At 33.5% G+C, this 21583-nt stretch overlaps 1 protein-coding gene across 1 annotated transcript; it reads left to right on the forward strand.

Annotated features, from left to right (window-relative positions):
- Window positions 1-139: 139 nt before the first annotated feature.
- On the forward strand, window positions 140-14490 carry LOC106720956 (tyrosine-protein phosphatase non-receptor type 4). Its single transcript, XM_045680792.1, has 15 exons — window positions 140-934; window positions 1433-1561; window positions 3908-4121; window positions 4727-4935; window positions 5393-5545; window positions 6187-6419; window positions 7083-7223; window positions 7906-8164; window positions 8481-8586; window positions 8909-9151; window positions 9909-10025; window positions 10663-10886; window positions 11770-11902; window positions 12820-13034; window positions 14204-14490. The coding sequence occupies exons 1-15, from the start codon at window positions 785-787 to the stop codon at window positions 14282-14284; spliced, it is 2607 nt and encodes an 868-aa protein (XP_045536748.1). The 5' UTR covers window positions 140-784; the 3' UTR covers window positions 14285-14490.
- The last annotated feature ends 7093 nt before the right edge of the window (window positions 14491-21583 follow it).

Genomic DNA, 21583 nt, shown 5'->3' on the forward strand with positions numbered 1-21583 from the left:
ACCTAACTTTTATTTAACTTTCCCGCCATCATGACATTTGACAATATGACACAGATGACAGTTGTGTCATATGTCAAATGAATGAACATGAACGTTTCGTTTTTCACTTTTTGATCTTTATATTGTTGTAGCAGTTTAAGTAAATTTGTATTTTATTTCAATGCCAGCAAAATCTTTTTCTCTAATGATTAACCATTTAAGCGAAAATGTTTAGAACTAAATCTTTAATGGAAGCAACTATATCGAAGTAGACTTAAACCGAAACATTAAATGGCAGGAAGGATGAGTATGAAATTAAATGAATCAAACAAATCCAATATGGCGTTGATTCATAACAGCGAGTGTATTGGAGTGTATAGTGTAATATTTAATTAAAATATTTACCAACAAGCATGTGACAGTGAATTAAAAATAAAGGAAAATTGAAAAAATTATTTCGTCATTCAATATTGTTGGTAAATACACTTGTCTCACGCTATTTATCATAAGTATATTAAAAACAACAGATTCATATCATCTGACAATAATAAAGAGCGACAAAATGCAAGAGGAGAAAAGTAATTACTGTATGGGACAGAGCATTACGTCATTAGCAGCCAGGAAAACTTCACTGTGATGCTACGAGGACAATTGTTTTATGGCCAGGTCATATGAATCACAAGGTTAGAGGTTCATTAGCTAAGAGAATGCGTTCTGAGTAGTGTCGGCGAGTGCGCGCCGTTTCGATAACGGAGGAGTTTTGTTGACTTGTCTGATAGGAATCCGGTAGTGAGTAATCGATGAAATGATTGAGAGTGTATCGCGTCGCGCGTTCAGTAGTTCAAGTGGTACATACAACGTGCGCGCATCAGAACTGGCGCGAGAGCGTAAGCTGAACATATTTAATGTCACCGTACAATTTTTGGACGAAACCCAGCAGTCGTTTCAAATCGAGGTGAGTTCACATATCTTTACATCCACTGAAGTTTAACCTGAGGACTTAGGAAATTATGAATGTTTACCAGTTAGAAAACTGCAGTCTGTACCTTATTAATAATGGCAGAAGGATAAAATTACTGCAATTTAATTATAATTTGTTTCCATCTTATCCAGTTTCCAGTGAACTTTGTCAACACATTACATATATACAAGAAATCTATAAAATAATATAGAATTACAGAATTAGGCTCTGAAATTGTTCTAAGTATTCAATATTATTTCCAAATGAAGTTATAGAAGATGGTCCTATGTTATCCCTTGTTCAAATCATAGGCTAAATTTTGAAAACAATATTTTCATCACAAATATGCCATTACTTGTATGTCTGAAAATATTTCTAGAAAATAATTTTTTATCCTGTTTCAATACATTAGCCATCCATATTATACAATATTAACAGAATAAACACATATTCAAAGGTTTTTTTTTTTAATCGGGAATATCTTTCTTCCAGAAAAAAGCAAAAGGCAGTGTCCTACTAGAATTAGTTTTTCAACATTTAGAATTAGTTGAAAAAGATTACTTTGGTCTGCAGTTTACGGAAAATGGATCACCACCAAGTGCCACAAATAGTGAAATAACGGTAACTTATTTAATACTTATCTCAAAGCTAGTGCTTCACTGATTTTTCACCTTTCATCATTAGTTTTGAATCATAACATTATCAAAAAACATATAATTTAATTTCAATCTTCCAAAACTAAGTAGCAAATCAACTCACCAACAAAACGAGTTTCATCTCCGAGTGGGTTTTAGATGGGATGGATTCTCAGTGAGTAATACTATAATATAATAGCACATTAGCAGCACCCTGTCAATGTCAAACAATGTCACAATATTTATGTCTCACTGTTGAGATTGACAAGGATATCTGAGCCTGTGAGAGAGGCGCTGTTATGGTGGTTAGTTTTGTCAGAAAACATCTAAATCAAAAATGGTGTAAGAGCAAAAACATGACATGACAGTAATAGACCAAAGAAGATTTTGTGACACTAATATGTCAAACTAAATTATGACATTTTACTAGCACCACCCCAATAAATGTCATAAAGTTTCAGAAGATTTTTGTTGTACTATAGTTATGTTATATTTTGCTTTTATAGCATTATCTATACCTAAGTAGGTTTTATATGTTCTGTGACAGGACTAGAGACCAGATAACTAAGTTTGTCTATAGCAGTCTTGTTATGTTTTTGGAATGAAGTTCCTTATCGCGCATTGTGAAAGGGGGCTAGACGGAAAAAATTCTTACGAAAAGTTGTCACGACACTTTTTGCTATAGTAAGTATGTTAACGACGAATGAGCGCTACTTCACCATGGCAACGACGTGACAATATATAACGAAAATTCATAGAAATAAAATGTACTTCTTGTGAAGACTTAAGTTTTTTATTGATAAAATAAACATTGGTTCCTTCACTAATTAATCGAAAGGAATTACGTTCCACCCGGGTGTCCCTTGACACCTCTCAAGTTTTTTTATCTTATATTCTTCTAAGTAGGTTTTACATATTTTCTGACTTAAATAATGGCTCCTCTCTCACCGGACTTATACTAACCCAATTCCTTGAGTAATTTATAAACAATTCAATTGTGTTTATTTATTGTGTTATTGTTAATTGTTAACAATAACAATTGCAAACATAAATAATGTAATTTGTCATACATGCATTATGTTTTATTAAAATCCATTCCACATACATTAAAAAAATAATTAGTAAATTGCTCATTGCATTCTACATATTTGAACTAACCTGAATAGTTTAGATGTTATAAAATTTATATGGATACACTATCGATAGGCGAATCGGGCGATAGGCCAAATAATCCATAGAATTAATCAGTCCAATGAAAAATAAAAACACGCATAAATATGTTTTTTAGTGTTAGACAGTTAGGTTTACTCCTTTTGTAAATTAACTTTAATTCAACCACAGAAGGGTGCTTAAAGGGCCACTATTATGTATCAAATAAGACCGATTAAGGTCTGTTTAAAATAATTTTTTTGATGAAGAAATAATTTTGAAAAATTACTCGTTCACATCTGCTTAAAGTTTTAAAGACTGATTGCAGATGCAGCTTGAGAAAAAATAAAAATAAACTTTAATTCATTGCGATAATTGTTTTATTTGTGCATTATCTTTATAAAATTAGAGTCATTGCATTTTTATCAAACAATTAAAACTTTAACTACGTGTTACAGACTGACATAGATTTATGACTCACCAGACAATGCCATTAAGTTGTAAGACAATGCTCTGAGCTTAATTGTCTTTTATTGTGTTATCTTGATGATTCACACCGAGTTTTAATTATTTTTGGGTTACATTTGCATTTATTGCTGGCAGGCGACTGACTGTAAAAAATTAAGCCAAAATATTAAGGTTTATAAAACCTTATGTACCGAAGTTTAAATTGATAATTTAAACTTTTCAATGAATTTATTATTACTTTGTACACTAGGAATACGAAAAAATATCTTATCTTATTAATATTATAAATTCGAAAGTTTTAATGGATTGATGTTTACTAGCTTAACTTAAAAACTTTTCTAATCTGGATGATATTTGGCACAGAGATAGATTGTCTTTAACACATTACACTACTTACTACATTTCTTTTAATTGTGAAGATATAAAAAATTGATGTTATCAGGGTTTTGCTTTATGATGACAAAAGATGTGTAAAATTTATTTAATTGGTAATTCCATTATTAATTTTTGTTTGTGGGGTTTTGACACGCGAAATGTTGAAGAAAAATGAAAATACAATATATATTATTTGGGTTTTATTAACATAAAGTTCGTAAAAAAACGGAATTCTTACTAAATTAAAACTTAATTTTTCTCAGTTTCGTAAAGAAATCTACAATATCCCTGCCTACACTTCTAGAAAACGAAGTTTTATAATATTTGTTGTAATTTTCAGCGTTGGCTCGACAGTGGTAAATCAGTGAAGAAGCAAGTTGGTGTTAATGCTCAGTTCTGGCTCGCTGTACGTTTCTATCCGCCTGAACCGAGCCGTTTGTCCGAAGAGTTTACAAGATACCTCCTTTGTCTACAACTACGTAAACTATTATTGGATGGTAGGATGACGGCGCCCAAGAATACAGCATTGTTACTAGCTTCATTCACTGTGCAAGGTAATCTATATATATAAAAGAAAGTTGTGTTAGTTACACTATTTATAACTCAAGAACGGCTGAATCGATTTGACTGAAAATTGGTGGGTAGGTAGCTTAGAACCAGGAAAAGGACAAAGGATAATTTTTACCCCGTTTTCTATTTTTTGTTCCGCGCGGACGGAGTCGCGGGTAAAAGCTAGTATTTTTATAAAAAAAATAGAAATGTCAACGAAAAATCATTTGTCACTCCAATAGCCTAATCGTTAAATGTACGGACTACCGATCTAGCTGTCGTAGATTCGAATCTACCTACTGTTGCCTACTAGCAGCCGGCTGCGACTCAGTCCGCGAGGAATAAAAAAGAAAACTTAATAAGTAGCATATGTGTTCTTCCAGACTATGCTCTATAATCTGCCAAATTTCATCAAGATCTGTTGAGCCGTTCCGTAGATACTTTCTAACAAATGGTGATGTAGTGGTTCTAAGTTAATTTTGGCTAGGTGTTCGTTACCCATGCTGGCATAGTGCGGTTTTGTTGACTTCATACAAATCTTTGTATTTTTATTCTGATATGTGCATTTTGCATAATCCATACATTTAGCATGGTTTGTATGTAATTTCAGCTGAATTAGGTGATTATAATGCGACTGAACATGGAAACGGGTATCTGTCATCACTTCGTTTACTGAACCGTCAATGTGCGGAGGATGAGAGACGTATACGAGAGTTACACAAATTGCACCGGGGACAATCACCTGCTGATGCTGAGGCTAACTTCCTAGAACATGCTAAGAGATTGGACTGCTACGGTGTGGAGTCACATCCCGCTAAGGTATTTCTTCTATTACGATTTTGTGTGGAAACGATGAATCAGAACAACAATTTCTTTTCTTTATTAAGTTTACAAGCTTATACAGTTTATATTTTTATGGTACACTTTTATAACTGTAGGTTTCTGAGACAAAATCTCTTAAAAAACATATTTTCATCCCTGACATTATCTTTAACAAAACAGAGATCACAACATGTTTTGAATGGAGATTTTGGTCTCAGAAACCCACGTTAAGATATTATTATTAACTTAGATTTGGACCTTGGTATAGTAACTTCGATTTATGTCTAAATGTGTCTAGACTTAATACAATTTCGTTGTATTTTAACGACATATGTTAGAAAATTATAAAACTAAGATAAGGTAGTACATATTTTAGTAATCCATTTTAAAAGTAAATACATTAAAATATGTATTTTTTTTTAAATGATTTGCTAATATTAAATGTAATTTGCAGGATTACAATGGAAAGGACATATTTATTGGTGTGACGTCAATTGGTATCGTCGTATTTCAAAACACAATCCGCGTCAACACTTTCTCTTGGAGCAAAATCGTCAAGATCTCATTCAAGAAGAAACAGTTCTTTATACAACTCAAACGGGAACCTGTAAGTTTATATTCATTCATTCATCAGTTTACATCATTCATCTAATTCAGTATTTCCCAATGTGGGCGATAACGCCCCCTTGGAGGCGTTTGAAACCTAGGAGGGGGCGATAAGAGGCCCAAAAAATGGGGGGCATTGAAATTAATTAAAGTAATGAAATTGTGATTTTTAAGTTTTAGGGCTGAATAAAAATTAGGGGCGCTCTGAAATATAATTGATTTTCAAAGGGGGCGGTGAAAGAAATAAGTTTGACAATCATTGATCTAATTGATAGGAAACATGTTGTGATATAAAATTATTTTAGGAAATACTCTCATTCAAAATTAGACTCTAATGACTCACTCAATAGGTGCATAATTAGTTAGAGAAATCCACAATAAGGGTCTACCCATAGATATAAAACCTATAGATACTTAATCCGGAGCACAAAAGTGACAGTAAAAATATATATAAAATGTCATTTCAAAAATCGACTCTCTATTAGATTTCAAATTTGTATGAAACACTCTTTCTTACTAGCTTTACTTTTATTGGATGGATGTATGTCTTTTGGTAATGGTAACTTAGACCTTAAGGTATCTTAATTATCTCTACCAATTAATGACTGTGAGTACGTTCAATATGCACTAATGTCATACCAGTCGGAGTCGTACGACACGGTGTTGGGCTTCAACATGCAATCGAGTCGTGCTGCCAAAGCTCTGTGGCGCTGCAGTGTGGAGAGACACGGCTTCTTCAGACTGAGGGCGCCGCGACGTCGCCCACTGCTGGGACTTACAGCACTGGGCCTGGCCGCGCCCACCCTCGCCCGCACTGAGACACAGGCTCTGGAGGATGCTAGGCGATCTAGATCTTCTAATAGAAGCTTCGTTAGGTAACAGACTAGTGCATATTTTATCAAATAAACCGGTAGATAAGTACTTGATGTAACTAAAATAGTCAGACCCTTAGCCCCATTAATCCTTTTAGACTAGGGATTCCCAAAGTGGTCGATATAGAATTTAAAGCATTGCTAATTCTCACTCTGTCTTCTATTGACCTAAGTCAGAATGAAAAATAATAATTGATCTTAAAAGTAGATAATTTGGCCATGTGAGGGTTTGAGGTAACAGTTCATTTTGAAAAAGGGGTCACTTGTCCAAAATAGTTTGGGATCCATGGTTTAGGCTTTCAATCACAGTGAAATGCGTACATATTTTCCTAAATCAATTAATCTAAATTAAATGTACTAGATAAATGTCTTAGTATCAGACTGCATGTTTTCTAGTATATTTTCTTAACAAAATGAATACATTGAGTAATTCACATATTTGTCGCCTATTAGCTACCTATAGCTTTTACCCGCGACTCCGTCCGCGCGGAATAAAAAATATAAAACGGGGTAAAAATTATCCTATATCCGTTTCCTGGTTCTAAGCTACCTGCCCACCAATTTTCAGTCAAATCGATTCAGCCGTTCTTGAATTATAAATAGTGTAACTAACACGACTTTCTTTTATATATATAGATATAAAAAAATAATGTAACATACACACAGACGTAGTAGTTCTCGTACCCGCGAGCGGTCTAACGGCGCGTGCGCTCCCTCGCCCGCACTGACAGGTCCGCGCGGCGCACGCGTCACACACCACGAGCCGCCGCCCAAACCCGCATGGGGAGAACAACCTGCTGATGAAGAGTGAGTCTTAACACCTTTGTATACGGTCTTATTTTCATTACCACTGTTCTTTCATTTAATTACAGGACCATAAGATTTCCAAGAATAAATATGTCAATACAACACAATAGCTTAGCACATTTTTTTTATTGTACTGAAACATATTTGCTGCTTTGGATATATGTTTTATTTTGACATTCAGTGAAAAAAAAATCGATTAAATAATAATTGAACAATCGATAACGATCTTTGTAGAAGGGAAATATATTTCCCTTGAGCGTGAAAAGATTAAAATGTCAATGTTTGTTCAATTTGTTATGGGTATTATGTGTATGATTTAACAACATTTTTTAATAGTTATGATTCTTCTGAGAAGCGTCGGTGGCTCAGGGGTTAAGCTTGTAATCCGCAGGTCGTGGGTTCGAATCCCGCTATGTACCAATGTGTTTTTCCATTTTCGATTTACATATATACATTTATCCGGCGTTCTTATAGTGAAGGAAAACATCGTGATGCTGCACATATCAGAGAAGAAATTCATTGATATGTGTGAAGTCAACCCGCACTAGGCCAGCGTAGTTGATTATGACCTAGTTACCCCTAACTTAGGGTAGGCTCCGAGCTCCTCAGTGGAGACGTACTTGAGCTGATGATGATGATTCCATTGAAATCGGAAGATCCTTCTAGAATATTTTTTTTTCAGAAGTGGCGGTGACATACTAGAGAGTGTGCTGCGTGTCCCCCTCTCATACGCGGATGAGTCGGAGTCTTCCTCATGTGGGGGAGGGGAGGGTGTGTGTGAGGGGGAGGGTGAGGGTGGTGCGGGGGGTGCGGTGTGTGTGCAGCTGGCGGCGGGTGCGGACGGTCGCTTCGGGTTCAACGTGCGTGGGGGAGGGGGCGCCCCCGTCCTCGTGTCTAGAGTCGCCCCCCGGACTAGAGCTATGCTGCAAGAGGGGGATCAGGTAATTTAACATGTTTAATGTTATTATCGTAGTTTTTTTTGTACAAGTTCGAAAATAAAATGGAATCTTAAATAGATAAAATAACGAAGTTTTCACTGACTCTAACAAAAAGGAGTTGAATTTTGGATTGAAAAAGAAATTAATTCACTAAGTGTAGATTATTTTTAGATTTTTTAGATTGCATAGATTTTTTTATCGTTTTTTCGAAAGTCAGCCTTTTTTTCAATTACCTTTTTTTTAATTTTATTGAATAAATTTGCATATACCTTTTCATCAATATTTCACGTGTTTGATTTGATGTAATCTTATATTCCAGGTGATGTCAATAAATGACAAAGATGTTGATGAAATGACGCACGACGAAGTTGTACAGATGATAAGAAATACCAAAGGAGTATTGACATTGATCGTTAAACCCAATGGTGAGTTTGTTGTCTTTAAAATATATTAAAATAATATACCTTTAGAGTTATAATTTCAATTATATATGTTAACTTTTCTATTGTTTTTTAACGGCGAAAAATTTTATAAAAAATTCTCATGCATTTTTTTTTCAGATGAGCCAATTGGCCCATTTTGGATTTATTTCTTTTCACCATGAATTCATAGAGAATCGAAACAATATTAAATAAATATATGAAGTACTTCGCAATACCTACAATTCTTATATATAAAACTCTAAAACTATTTGTCAGTTTTTTTCCATTCCCTAGGTAATAAGCCCTTGAATCTCCATTTTTACAGCGGTGTACTCAGCGGAAGAAACACTAGGTACAGAGGAACCAGAAGCATGTTTCGTACCGTTGGTGGGGGGCAGCATGGGGGGGAGGGCGGCGGAGCAGTCGCTGCTACTGCTGGGAGACGGTCTGGCTTCAGGAGCTGCGCTGCGTCAATACGAAGCTCTAGTACGTCGTCTGGACTACCCTGCCACTGCAGCAAAACGACAGTGTAACCTTGCTAAGAATAGATACAGGGATATTGCGCCTTGTAAGTTTTTTTTTTATTTTTTTTAAAGGTCTCGATAATATTTAAATTTTTTGTTGAGTGAAAAAGTATGTATTCGAACTCTTTGGTAGTCAAGGAGTTTTCATTCTGCCAAATAGGTGGCATAATGCTCACTATGACCTTTGCCTTTTTTGTATTAGAAAAAGATTGATGGAAAATTGCTATTAAAAAAAAACTAAAAGAACGAAATGTCGTGAATAGAGTTGGATAAAATTGAATTTATTTTATTATTATTGTATTTATTAATGAAGATATTTTAAATATATAAATAGTTTTCATAAATAATAATAAACGCCTTGCTTTGATTTATATTTACTAGATGTAATTTTTGTAATTAATATGCTGTTGGTTTTCTTGTTAAATAAATAAATAAAATATAAGTAATTTTAACAACGAATAACGCATTTTTTTTTTTGGCTGCCGTGTTAATGTTTTCAATTGATACAGTCTCTATTAAAATCTATATATATAAAAGAAAGTGGTGTTAGTTACACTTTTTATAACTCAAGATCGGTCGAACTGATTTAGCTGAAAATTGATGGGGAGGTAGCTTAGAACTAGGAGACGGACATAGGAACTTTTTTATTTTGTGTGCATTTTTTTATTCCGCGCGGACAGAGTCGCGGGTAAAAGCTAGTATTTAATAATGATGAGTGGCGTATGTAATATTCTAGCCTCTAATTAAAATGTTTTGTATTGTTTGACATTTGATAAGATTAAATTCTTTTTTTTTTGACAGATGATTCTACCCGTGTTGTGCTAAAGAACGGACCAACAGGCGATTACATTAATGCTTCATATATTAATATGGAAATACCTAATTCTGATGTTGTGTTGACATACATCGCTACACAAGGTAAATAATATATTTTACTAGTTGTCGAAATTTTAAAAAAAAAAAAACTTAATAAGTAGCCTATGTGTTAAATCAAGATCCGTTGAGCCGTTCTGGAGATACCTTTAAATATTCATCCATCCATCCATGTATGATTTCTCTAAGCGAAGTTTCTAGCTTATAGTGACAGTTTCATGTTGTGACCGGACCACAACTCTTGCTTATCCAGGTTTGACAATAGAGTGTCGGAGGCTCAGGGGTTAAGCACTTGACTTGCAATCTGCAGATCCTGGGTTCGAATCCCGCCATGTACCAATGTGTTTTTCGATTTACATATGTACATTTATCCGACTTTCTTACGATGAAGGAAAACATCGTGATGCTGCACATATCTGAGAAGAAATTCAATGACATGTGTGAAGTCAACCCACACTATGGCCTAGTCACCCCTAACTTAGGGTAGGCTTCGAGCCCCTCATAGGGGACGTATAGTGAGCTGATGATGATGTATTTTAGATAATTCAACCTCTGAACCGATACGAGATGAAAATTTGCATGACATTTTGAAATTTCCAAAATATTATATATTAAGAGCTAGACGAAGAATTTTAGACAAGTTTATTTTTCTCTATACATTTTATTGTATAAATAATTCCAGGTCCATTAGCATCAACAGTGGGAGATTTCTGGCAGATGGTGTGGGAGAGTGAGAGCAGTCTGATTGTGATGCTGACGGTACTGGCAGAGCGAGGTAGAGCCAAATGCCACCAGTACTGGCCCAAAGTTGGCACCGGACCACTCAGTGCTACAGACTCTCTCACAGTTCTCACTCATAGTGAACATAATCTGGGCTATTATGTGAGAAGAGAGATGACCATTAAGGTTGGTACTATGTCTTTGAAACATAAAATTTTTAGTGTCGGTTTCTGAGACTAAAATCTCTGAAACAGAAATTAAATGGAGATTTTTGTATCAGAAATCTACATTAAGTCATACAAAAATATTGGTAAATATTGTTAGAAATAATTGTAACAAATTTTTATGATTTTAGATATAGAATAATAGACAACAAACTCATCTGTATTTGCGGATGTCTATGGGCAACGGTCACTTCGCTATTTCAGCGAATGCAGGTGACCGTTTGCTCGATTGTCACCTTTTCATTAAAAAAAACTGCTCGAAGCAGACTCTTTTCATCCGTCATCTCAGTTTATATTACTGTGGACTATTTAGAAGTAGAGTTAAAATCGTTATTTCGCCGTTACATTTTTTTTTAAATACTCTTAGAATTTAATTTTTAAATGTATTAAATATAGCTTTTACCCGCGACTCCGTCCGCGCGCAGTAAAAAAAAAAGCTAAATGGGGGGGGGGGGGGTTATGAAAAATAGATATTGTCCGATTCTCAGACCTACTGAATATGCTCACAAAATTTCATGAGAATCGGTCAAGCCGTTTCGGAGGAGTACGGGAACGAAAACTGTGACACGAGAATTTTATATATTACATATAATAAGTTAATAAATGAATATAGATATTAAGATATATGTTTCGGTTTTGAACATTTCAACAGCATTTAATTATTTATTATTTTTATGGTCTATAGTCTTTAATACTATTTAATTAGGAATCATTAAATTTACAGTTAGTATTATTGATATTTATTAATTCTTTTATGTAGATTTAATATGAAAAATATGCTAGAAATATTTACGACTAAGTATTCATTAAGATTTGTGTAAGAGAATGTAATTAAATTGTTTTAGGATGCTGATGGTGCGTCTCGTAATGTGACACAGCTGCAGTATACCGCATGGCCGGACCACGGTGTGCCGGAGGATGCTGCAGCATTCATCTCCTTCACACAGCTCTGCTCAAAGCTACGCAACCATCGAGCTGGTAAATACTATGTGCCTTTTTATTTATAATATTACATATATTGAGAGGAAACATAATTTTAATGGGCATTTTACAAGGTTTTTCAAAGCAAGCGGCCACATGAATTCGCCGAAATGGCGAAGCGACCGCTGCCCATATACATTCGCCGAAATGGCGAAGCGTCCGCTGCCCGTACATTCGCCGAGATGGCGAAGCGATCGCTGTCTATAGACATTCGCCGAAATGGCGAAGTGACAGCTGCCCATAGACATTCTCAATTACACATGCATTGCCTACCCTCAATCAACGAAGGAGGAGACGCACAAAAAGAGAATATTTAACTTTCCTATGCATCTTCTTCATCAAATCCACCTCCCCTTCCCATCCTTTTTTTATAAGAAAAGGGGTGGAAAGGCAAAGAGGAATAAAATTAAGGCTACGGCACCAAATAATCAAATGTGACAAAGAAAACTTTAAAATTAATATAGAGGTGTATAACGATAGAGGTGGGCCTGGATTACGTGAAAGGTGATATGAAAAAGAAGGGACTTTAAATGACGGAAGATAGATTAATATAGAGGACGTAAACTTGTGCGTTTACCCTACGTAAGTGGGAGATGGTAACATAAGTATAACGGTTTTCAAATATCTTGGTGGCTCGGAACATCGTATAACACAATTTTAGACAAAGTGTGGCTTAACCTTGAACCGACAAGATATTTGAAATGATGTATAAAATAATTAATTTAATTATATATTTATTTTTAATATCCCACGCGACTCTATGCGAGAAAAAGACTTAAAAAGTAGCCTATGTGTTCTTTTAGACTATGCCAAATTTCATCAAGATCTGTTGAGCCATTCTGAAGTTACCTTCGAACATCCATCCATCCATCCATTTAAACATTCACATTTATATTAAGATTACTATGATACAGTGATGCCGAGTTCAGACGAGGAGATGTGCTCTGAGAGATCAGAGCGCGTGTTGGAGCCGCCGCTGGTGGTGCACTGCTCTGCTGGTGTAGGACGTACTGGTGCCCTGGTGCTGGCGGAGACAGCGCTGCAGCTGCTCCTCACACACCAGCCCCTGTACCCGCTGGACCTGGTGCGGGCGATGCGCGCTCAGCGACCTATGTGTATACAGAATGCTGTAAGTCACAACTTACATATGCTGTCTTCTTATTGATGTCTCTTACTATGTTTGATACTAAAGTCCAGTCGCGGAGCACGAAGAATTTCGTACAATGACCTCTTTACCTACTGACAGTGGTCACAAACATTTTTGTATTTAGTGCGGTTTACATGAATTATTTGAAGGAGAAAGAAAATTCACCAACTTATGAAATATAGTTATTACTATTATATAAATTATTTATTTAGATTTTATATTACAAATAAAGTCAAGGTGAAGAAAACCAAGGACTTTTTGTCGTGACTCAAGGCCAACCAAAACCACATTATGCAAACAAGAACAAACCTAGTAGTCGAAAGTAAAAGGTTTACGATCCCTGAGGACGGCGGCCATTGTATTTGTGCGAGCGAGACTCATTGTATTTACGCGGGAGTGACAGAGACAGATAATGACAGTTCATTGTACGAAATTCTTCGTGCTCCGCGACTGGACTATATAGTCAAAGTGATTCGGGTTAATTTTTTGTTTTCTATCTTACTTTTACGTACTGTTTTTAGGTAAACGCTATCTTTTTATGTCTTTCGTATTTCTATTACGAATGTAATCTTGAATTTGTTAAGTTATTTTTTGGGTTTTGTGTCATATTGTTTGGCATTTTGACTTAGAAAGCATTCAATTACAATCATGTTTTGTTGTACAATAATAGTTTAGGCAGGGATTCCCAAAGTGGTCGATATCGAATTTATTAAAGCTTTGCTAATTCTCACTCTGTCTTCTATTGACCTAAGTCAGAATGAATAATAATAATTGATCTTAAAAGTAGGTAATTTGACCATGTGGGGGTCTGAGGTAACAGTTCATTTTGGAAAAGGGGGTCACTTGTCCAAAATAGTTTGGGGATCCCTGATTTAGACTATTTAATTATAAATTTTTGACTTAAATATCAATTTTAATATTTTACAAGTGAATTTTTTTGGTTGCAAAGCAAATTGAATTCACCGAATAGTTAAGTGAACACCCGTTAACATCTACAATTAAAGATAAGTTGCTTTCCTTTAATCAACAGAGGAAGGGACAAACAAAAAGTGAATCCCTTCCTCAGTCAATTCCACTTTCCTTTCCATTCATTTCCTTATTTATAAAATTTGGATTCATTCTTTTATAATCTTTATACATTTTGTTCACAGAGTCAATATAAATTTGTATGCGAGAGTATACTCTCTGCGTACGCACAAGGTTTGACTAAACCTGAACAAGAGCAGGACTGATCCTCTGCCTTGCCAAGATTGTGTTGTCTAAACTTTTACCAGTTAGTGTAAAAAAGTGTGGTGTGATGTATAGTTTAGTGAAAATGTACTTTAAACGTAATCTTTTACAGTGTTTTTCCACTGCAGTGATATGTATTACATATATTGTTGTCTCTGTTTAGTCAAAGAGAAATGAAAAGGATAATTTATACAAATATCCGCAGTGAAGTAGGGTTTATATAATAAAGTCCATTTTTGTATGTATTTGTATGGACTATTTTTAGTAACTTGCCAGTCAATCTCATGTAATTATTAAGATTTTGTCTTGTATGTATGGAGTTTTAAAATGTATTAGAGTTTAATACGAACATATAACCTGTTATAATGTGTTGCAAAAAAAATGGTATTTCGTATTTTATTGCATAATTTTTGTAACAATTTTAATTACAATGTACAATGTATTTTTTTATATGGCAAACGAGCAAGCGGTCACATTTATTCGCCAAAATGGCGAAGCGACCGCAATTGCACATGCGTTGCCTTCTTTCAATTGACCAAGAAGGATACGCACAAAAAGAGAATATTTAACCTTCCTATGCAACTCCTCCTCAATCAAATCCACATCCCCTTCCCATCCTTTCCTTAAAAGAAAGGGAAGGGAAAGAGGACTAAGATTAAAATCTATTTTAAAAACTTTATTTTATGCCTGAAATTAGCTATCAAAAGTATTCCATGTTGATTTTTCTTCCTAAAATCCAATTTTTATAGCTGATGAAGTAAATCATATTCTGTCTCGATCTCGTATAAGTCTTTTTTTCCAGTAACATACATTTACCTAACTTCATACATACATTAGACAGATACAAGATTTGTGAGTGAATTTTTTAGATAGAATTTAATATCTTTTAATTTTTGTATACAGTAATATTGTAGGATAAAATAAGTTACGATCAAGGAATTTGCCATAAGAATTAAGTATATAAGAAAGTGTGTATATAAGTTAAGTTAAAAACCAAACGTAATAGGATCTTGTTTCTTTATACATATATATTTATTCTTAAAGTCTGTTTCCACTGATGAAACATCGGTATATAGTATTTTTGTCATCTCTCGGATTTTTATGAAAAAAACATGGATTTTTTTGGTACTAGTGTTTCAGTAGTGGAAGCCAACTTTTATTTTTTCAACCTTTTTTTTTTGTTGAGTTTATTTCGTTAAAAATGTTCTTCAATTTATAGTAAACTGTAACAAATGCTGTATAAATATTATCGTCAATTTGTCTTTTCTAGATTTTTTTTTATAATATTTTTTGTTCTGTACTCGCCCGGAAAATAGTTTGCATTATTTTTTTTTATTTGATTAACTCGTAGACATATTGGAAATTATCAATATCCGTGCATTATTGAAACTTAGGTTTTTTTTACATAATTTAAAAAAAATAACCTGTGAAATTTTGTATGAACTCAGAATTATGCAACACTGATCAAGTTTCCGACATTTTTTGTAAATGAATAAAAAATATATTTTTTTTTTCAATAAACCGACATATCAATTGTTAGAACCTTAGGTATTTATTTTTTATGCTGTTTTAATTTATTACTAGATTTAGTGTTTTGTAAAGAGTTTTATTCTGTGATTCATCACCAGTTTCTAGATCTAGTGGAAGGTGTTTGCCCTTCGACGACGAATTTAATAACTTAAAAAAAAAAACTAATATAATTTTTCTGTATTTTTGTATGGATTTAAATATTTTTTTTTGTTCGACTACCCGCATTAGTGTTGCGGATTTTTTTATTGTATTTATTTAAACAATACACGTTCTTTGTATATTATGTTTTTTTCTACCTCCCCCCCCTACTATTTCTATACTCACAATAATTCAAAATCAAAGTTATGTCAAATAATTTTTCTCTGATGAAAAATGATTTTGATTCTTTATTAATTCAAGGAAAAAAAACTTTATATGGTCGCTTAAAATTTTGACCGAAATCTTACGTTAAAATGTACATTTCTTCTTGTTTTTCGAGTACATTGATGAATACATGGTGTTCTAATTTCGTGACTCATCAATATAAAACATTTTATCTCTGTTGTTACATGATAAAAACTACATACTGTATATCTATATATATAAAAGAAAGTCGTGTTAGTTACACTATTTATAACTCAAGAACGGCTGAATCGATTTGACTGAAAATTGGTGGGCAGGTAGCTTAGAACCAGGAAACGGACATAGGATATTTTTTACCCCGTTTTCTATTTTTTATTCCGCGTGGATGGAGTCGCGGATAAAAGCTAGTGTAGGATAAACAGAAAGATGGATGGATACTAATAATGTAATTTTGTCTTTGTTAAATCAGCTGTGATCTTTTTAACGTTCCAATCAACTTTGTTTGAATTGGCAAGAGGTTGGTCGTTGTGAATGTGTTTTATGAGCCATTTCGCGGTTTCATCATTTCGCCATGTTGTCGAGTCTTTTATCTGACAGAATTAGTATCATATAGTGGCATTACCACGTCTTTGCTTAGAATACTGTGATGTATACAATGCCTATCTTACTAATATTATAAACTAGCTTTTACCCGCGACTCCGTCCGCTACAATAAAATAAAAAAATATCCCATCTATATATATATATATAGATAGATTGGATTGTTTGGACGGAAGTATGTAAGAAGATATTTACATACATAACCGCAGAAGGGATCATGCTGAAATTTGACATAGATGTAGAACGCAGTCTGGAAGAACAAATTGGCTACTTTTAAAAACTTTAAATTCATTTTTTTTTTTAAATTCCATGCGGACGGAGTCGCAGGGGATGGTTAGTTAGTCTAATAACATATCGTTTTGCTTCGGTTCCGATTTGCTATTTATAATGTTAAGGCATTAGAGAAATCAATCTCATAAGTTGGGGAAAAAACCATGATGTTATCAGGAATCGAAAAATAATATATACCTGCGTAAGATTATGCTTCCCTCTATTAATATTATCCTTAATTAATTCATACTGATTACTAATTTAATCAACTAGACGTATCATCTTAATTGAAAGGGAAAACCCAGATGTAATGTAACTTACATAAAAAAAATAAAACCTATAGATACTTTAGGTATCTAATACGGAGCACAAAAGTGAGGTAAAAAAAATGCCACCGGAGGCCTTTTAAAAATTACCTCAGTTTTGACAATAATAATACAAAATGACATTTAAAAAATCCACTCTCGATTAGACGTCACACTTGTATGTAACACTCCATCTTGTTTGGATGGATGAATGGATAGATGTTTGATGGTATCTCCGGAACAGCTCAACGGAACTTGATGAAATTTGGCACAAATATAGAACATAATCTGGAAGAACACATAGGCTATATTAAGTTTTGTTTTTAATTCCGTGCGGACGGAGTCGAGGTCAAAAGCTAGTAGATTAAATATTTATGGCTAAAAAATTTAATTAAAAATAAAAAAATTCCTTACTACGAGTATAAGTATGCTCAAAAACGTTGCCTTAAAAATATAACAATGTAAATGAAACCATAGATATTATCAATATAATTCAAATTATTCTTTCTGCTATATTTCAATATCGAATATCAGAAATACCTTAATAAAAGATATCGTCATAGCAACGTTAGAATGTGGGAGCACCCCTGGCTTCTTTCGTTGTAATAACCTCGTATAAAAATGTAAACTGTCTTTCAAAAGACGGCAAACATTACTGCGCGGAAGTAAAAAAATACTTGATTAGTAGCTTATGTGTTCTGTACTCTACCTCTGTGGTAAATTTCATCCAGATCCATGGAGTCTTTCTCGAAATAATTTTAAACAAACATCCATCCATCCATCTAAACATTCGCATTTATAATAAGAAGATTTATACACTCCTAGGTCTGCTTTCTTTTTTTTTTAATTAACGCAATTGCTCGAAATAAGTGGTCGCTCATTATTTGAAATTCGAACATAATTAATAATCAAAGATTTTTCTTTTAATAAAAAAGGGCTTTATGCACATTACATTAATCCCATATTAACTTTAAGTGTGTAATTACTTTAAAAAGGGGGTACAAAGTTCAAAGCAATTTTTTTCTCGCTTATGAAGGTCGTTCATCTGGACCGGACAATGTGTATCGTTTATCCCAATGTGTTTCCCAAAGGGGGCCCAAAAATGGGGGGCATTGAAATTAATTAAAGTAATGAAATTGTGGTTTTTAAGGTTTAGGGCTGAATAAAAATTAGGGGGCTCTGAAATATAATTGATTTTCAAAGGGGGCGATGAAAGAAAATAAGTTTGACAATCACTGGTTTATCCACTTCCCGTTTATCCAGGTTAGAGCATGTATTCTATCGTACGTAAAAGCTACCAATGTTTGATGACTACAACTAAACTACCAAAACACATTTACCAGGAGACTGCTCTTTTTTTTCAAACGAATTGAGAGGGATGGTATTGGACGATAAGATCTAATAAGTTCGGTAAATAATTGACGATTCGTTGGTTGTACAGTCAGCTTCATAAATATAGTGGCAGTCAAGATATCCAAATATATAGGAACACCTAAAGTGATCAATTATATAAGTACAACCAAAGTCATCAAATTAATTGAAGCATCCACTCTGCTCAAAAACACCGGAGCGTTCACATCGTCATATATATGAGTACATTCAAAGTGCCCATAATTATAGTAACAGACAGAGCGTCAATAGTAACGAAGCACCGAAAGTATGCAAAAATATCGTAACATTTGACAAAATTGAACTCTATCTCTATTTACTTAAGATACACTTTGAAATATACTACATCTGTTAAATTCATTTGACATTTTATATCAAAACATTTTTTTGCTATTTACTTCAAGTTTACGTCCCGCATGACAGATAGGTACTAGATAGATAAGCAATATCAAATTTTAATTTTGTCACCATATATGCCAGTTTGGCCTTACGGCTTAACTGCTCGCTGTAATACGCAGTTTTGGCGATTCGAATCCCAAACTTATTTTTACATTTTTAAGGTTTTTAATTTTATTATCAAAGCGTTATATAAAATTGAACTTTATCGCAACAATTATTGGTTACTATTCGACATCTTTAAAAATTAAGGAACCACAATATTCCTTGTCCCTTTTTTTAACCGAGACGTCATTAGCATGTTTTTTTATTGTTCACGTTTATTATTGTAAGTTTCGTCATTAAATTCTGACTGTCACTGGCGACATCGAATACGTGTAATAAATCAATGCTTGGAAAATACTGCAACCGGACTGAAGATACCTAACAGGAAGAGAAAAATATTTTGATACAAATTGTCAATTAATTTAACAGAAGTTGTATAGATGGCCGAACCTAATCGTTATTAATTTTATTTAAATATTTAATACCCCAAAAATAAAAATTTAAAATTGTTTTTGTTAAGTAAAAAACATATTCTAAGTAAATTACTAGATTTTTCCTTTTCATTAAAAATAAATCAAGCTCTATACATATATTGATAATATTGAAAAATAAAAACCTTGTAAGCCTGGGATTCGAACCATTAAACTTACGTACTGCGGCGAAAATAGTAAAACACTGAAACTAGCACATATTGTGACAGAATAAAATTTGATATTACTTACTAGCTTTTACCCGCGACTTCGTCCGCGCGGAATAAAAAAAATGCTCACAAGATAAAAAGTTCCTATGTCCGTCTCCTAGTTGTAAGCTACCTCCCCATCAATTTTCAGCTAAATCAGTTCGACCGAACTTGAGTTATAAACAGTGTAACTAACACGACTTTCTTTTATATATATAGATAGGTAGATTAGGTATCTGTCATGTATCGTCAATTTATAAATTTTAAACGTTATAATAATAAGAAGAAAAATGTTGGGTTGTCCGATAAGTTCGTGCCCATTTTTAATGGAAATTTTAAAGGCTCTTAAGTTTTGGCATACGTCTTTTAAATTATATTTTTTCGATTTTATAGCAAAACGTCTTATGTATTTCGGCAAAAATTAAGTGAATCAGTTTTTATAAAACTGATAGAAAAGAACGAATCGTGTCCTACCATTTGTCAAAATATGGCTGAAGTTAAGCTTTTCAGTATGTATGTGTTAAGTAAACATGTCATATGTTTTCAATAATTGTAATATATTCGGGTCTATTCTAAGATACCTATTGAAAATCGGAACGAACTTATTGGACAACCTATTATGTTGATACAAAGCGTCAAATGAATTTAACAGATGTAGTATATTTCAAAGTGTATCTTAAGTAAATAGAGATAGAGTTCAATTTTGTCAAATGTTACGATATTTTTGCATACTTTCGATGCTTCGTTACTATTGACGCTATGTCTGTTACTATAATTATGGGCACTTTGAATGTACTCATATATATGACGATGTGAACGCTCCGGTGTTTTTGAGCAGAGTGGATGCTTCAATTAATTTGATAACTTTGGTTGTACTTATATAATTGATCACTTTAGGTGTTCCTATATATTTGGATATCTTGACTGCCACTATATTTATGAAGCTGACTGTACATACGCCGACTCTATTGCATTTCGGACGTTTGCCCACAGATCTAATGTGACATATATTTCTTCTCGCGGATAAAAAAGACAAAGTTTCATAAAAGTATAAAATAATTAAAAGTAAATCAAAAGGTATAAATAGCGTACATTGTTTTATAATTTTAGTGTCTTTAATTTAATTTAAATACGATTCGCTTAACTTAAAAAATAATTGTCAATAATTGAAAAAATAACCAATCAACACATTTCTGTCTGTCACCTCAGGCTGAATATTTTAAGCTTCACAGTGGATTTAATTTAACCTAACACATTAAAAATAATAAGGTATATTTGTACTAACAAAGATGCAATTATTGAATTATAACAAAGATGAATATTGTGCCAGGAAACTCAATATTAAGAAGACATTAACTTCACACTTCAAGTAATGAAACACTAACAAAGAGTATAGTGAGTATAGAATTGTTAACGGTTAATATCATTCAATTACTCTTATATTTCCAACAAATAAAATAAATGTCGCCGCCATAAAATGACTCGTAAGGAATGTTTTATTATTTCCTACTAGCTTTTACCCGCGACTCCGTCCGCGCGGAATAAAAAAAAAATAGAAAACGGGGTAAAAATTATCCTATGTCCGTTTCCTGGTTCTAAGCTACCTGCCCACCAATTTTCAGTCAAATCGATTCAGCCGTTCTTGAGTTATAAATGGTGCAACTAACACAACTTTCTTTTATATATATATAGATTAGATGACACATAAATGAAAGGTAATAGATATAATAGAACCAGTCTATTCA

This window comes from Papilio machaon, chromosome 13 (genome assembly GCF_912999745.1).
Source record: "Papilio machaon chromosome 13, ilPapMach1.1, whole genome shotgun sequence".
Classification (NCBI taxonomy): Eukaryota; Metazoa; Arthropoda; class Insecta; order Lepidoptera; family Papilionidae; genus Papilio; species Papilio machaon.

Excerpts from the sequence above, each read along its gene's own strand:
- LOC106720956 (XM_045680792.1), top strand. The coding sequence starts at position 785 with ATGATTGAGAGTGTATCGCGTCGCGCGTTCAGTAGTTCAAGTGGTACA. Across the intron at positions 9,152-9,908 it reads ATACAGGGATATTGCGCCTT|ATGATTCTACCCGTGTTGTG; the intron begins GTAAGTTTTTTT and ends TTTTTTTGACAG. Across the intron at positions 10,026-10,662 it reads GACATACATCGCTACACAAG|GTCCATTAGCATCAACAGTG; the intron begins GTAAATAATATA and ends AAATAATTCCAG.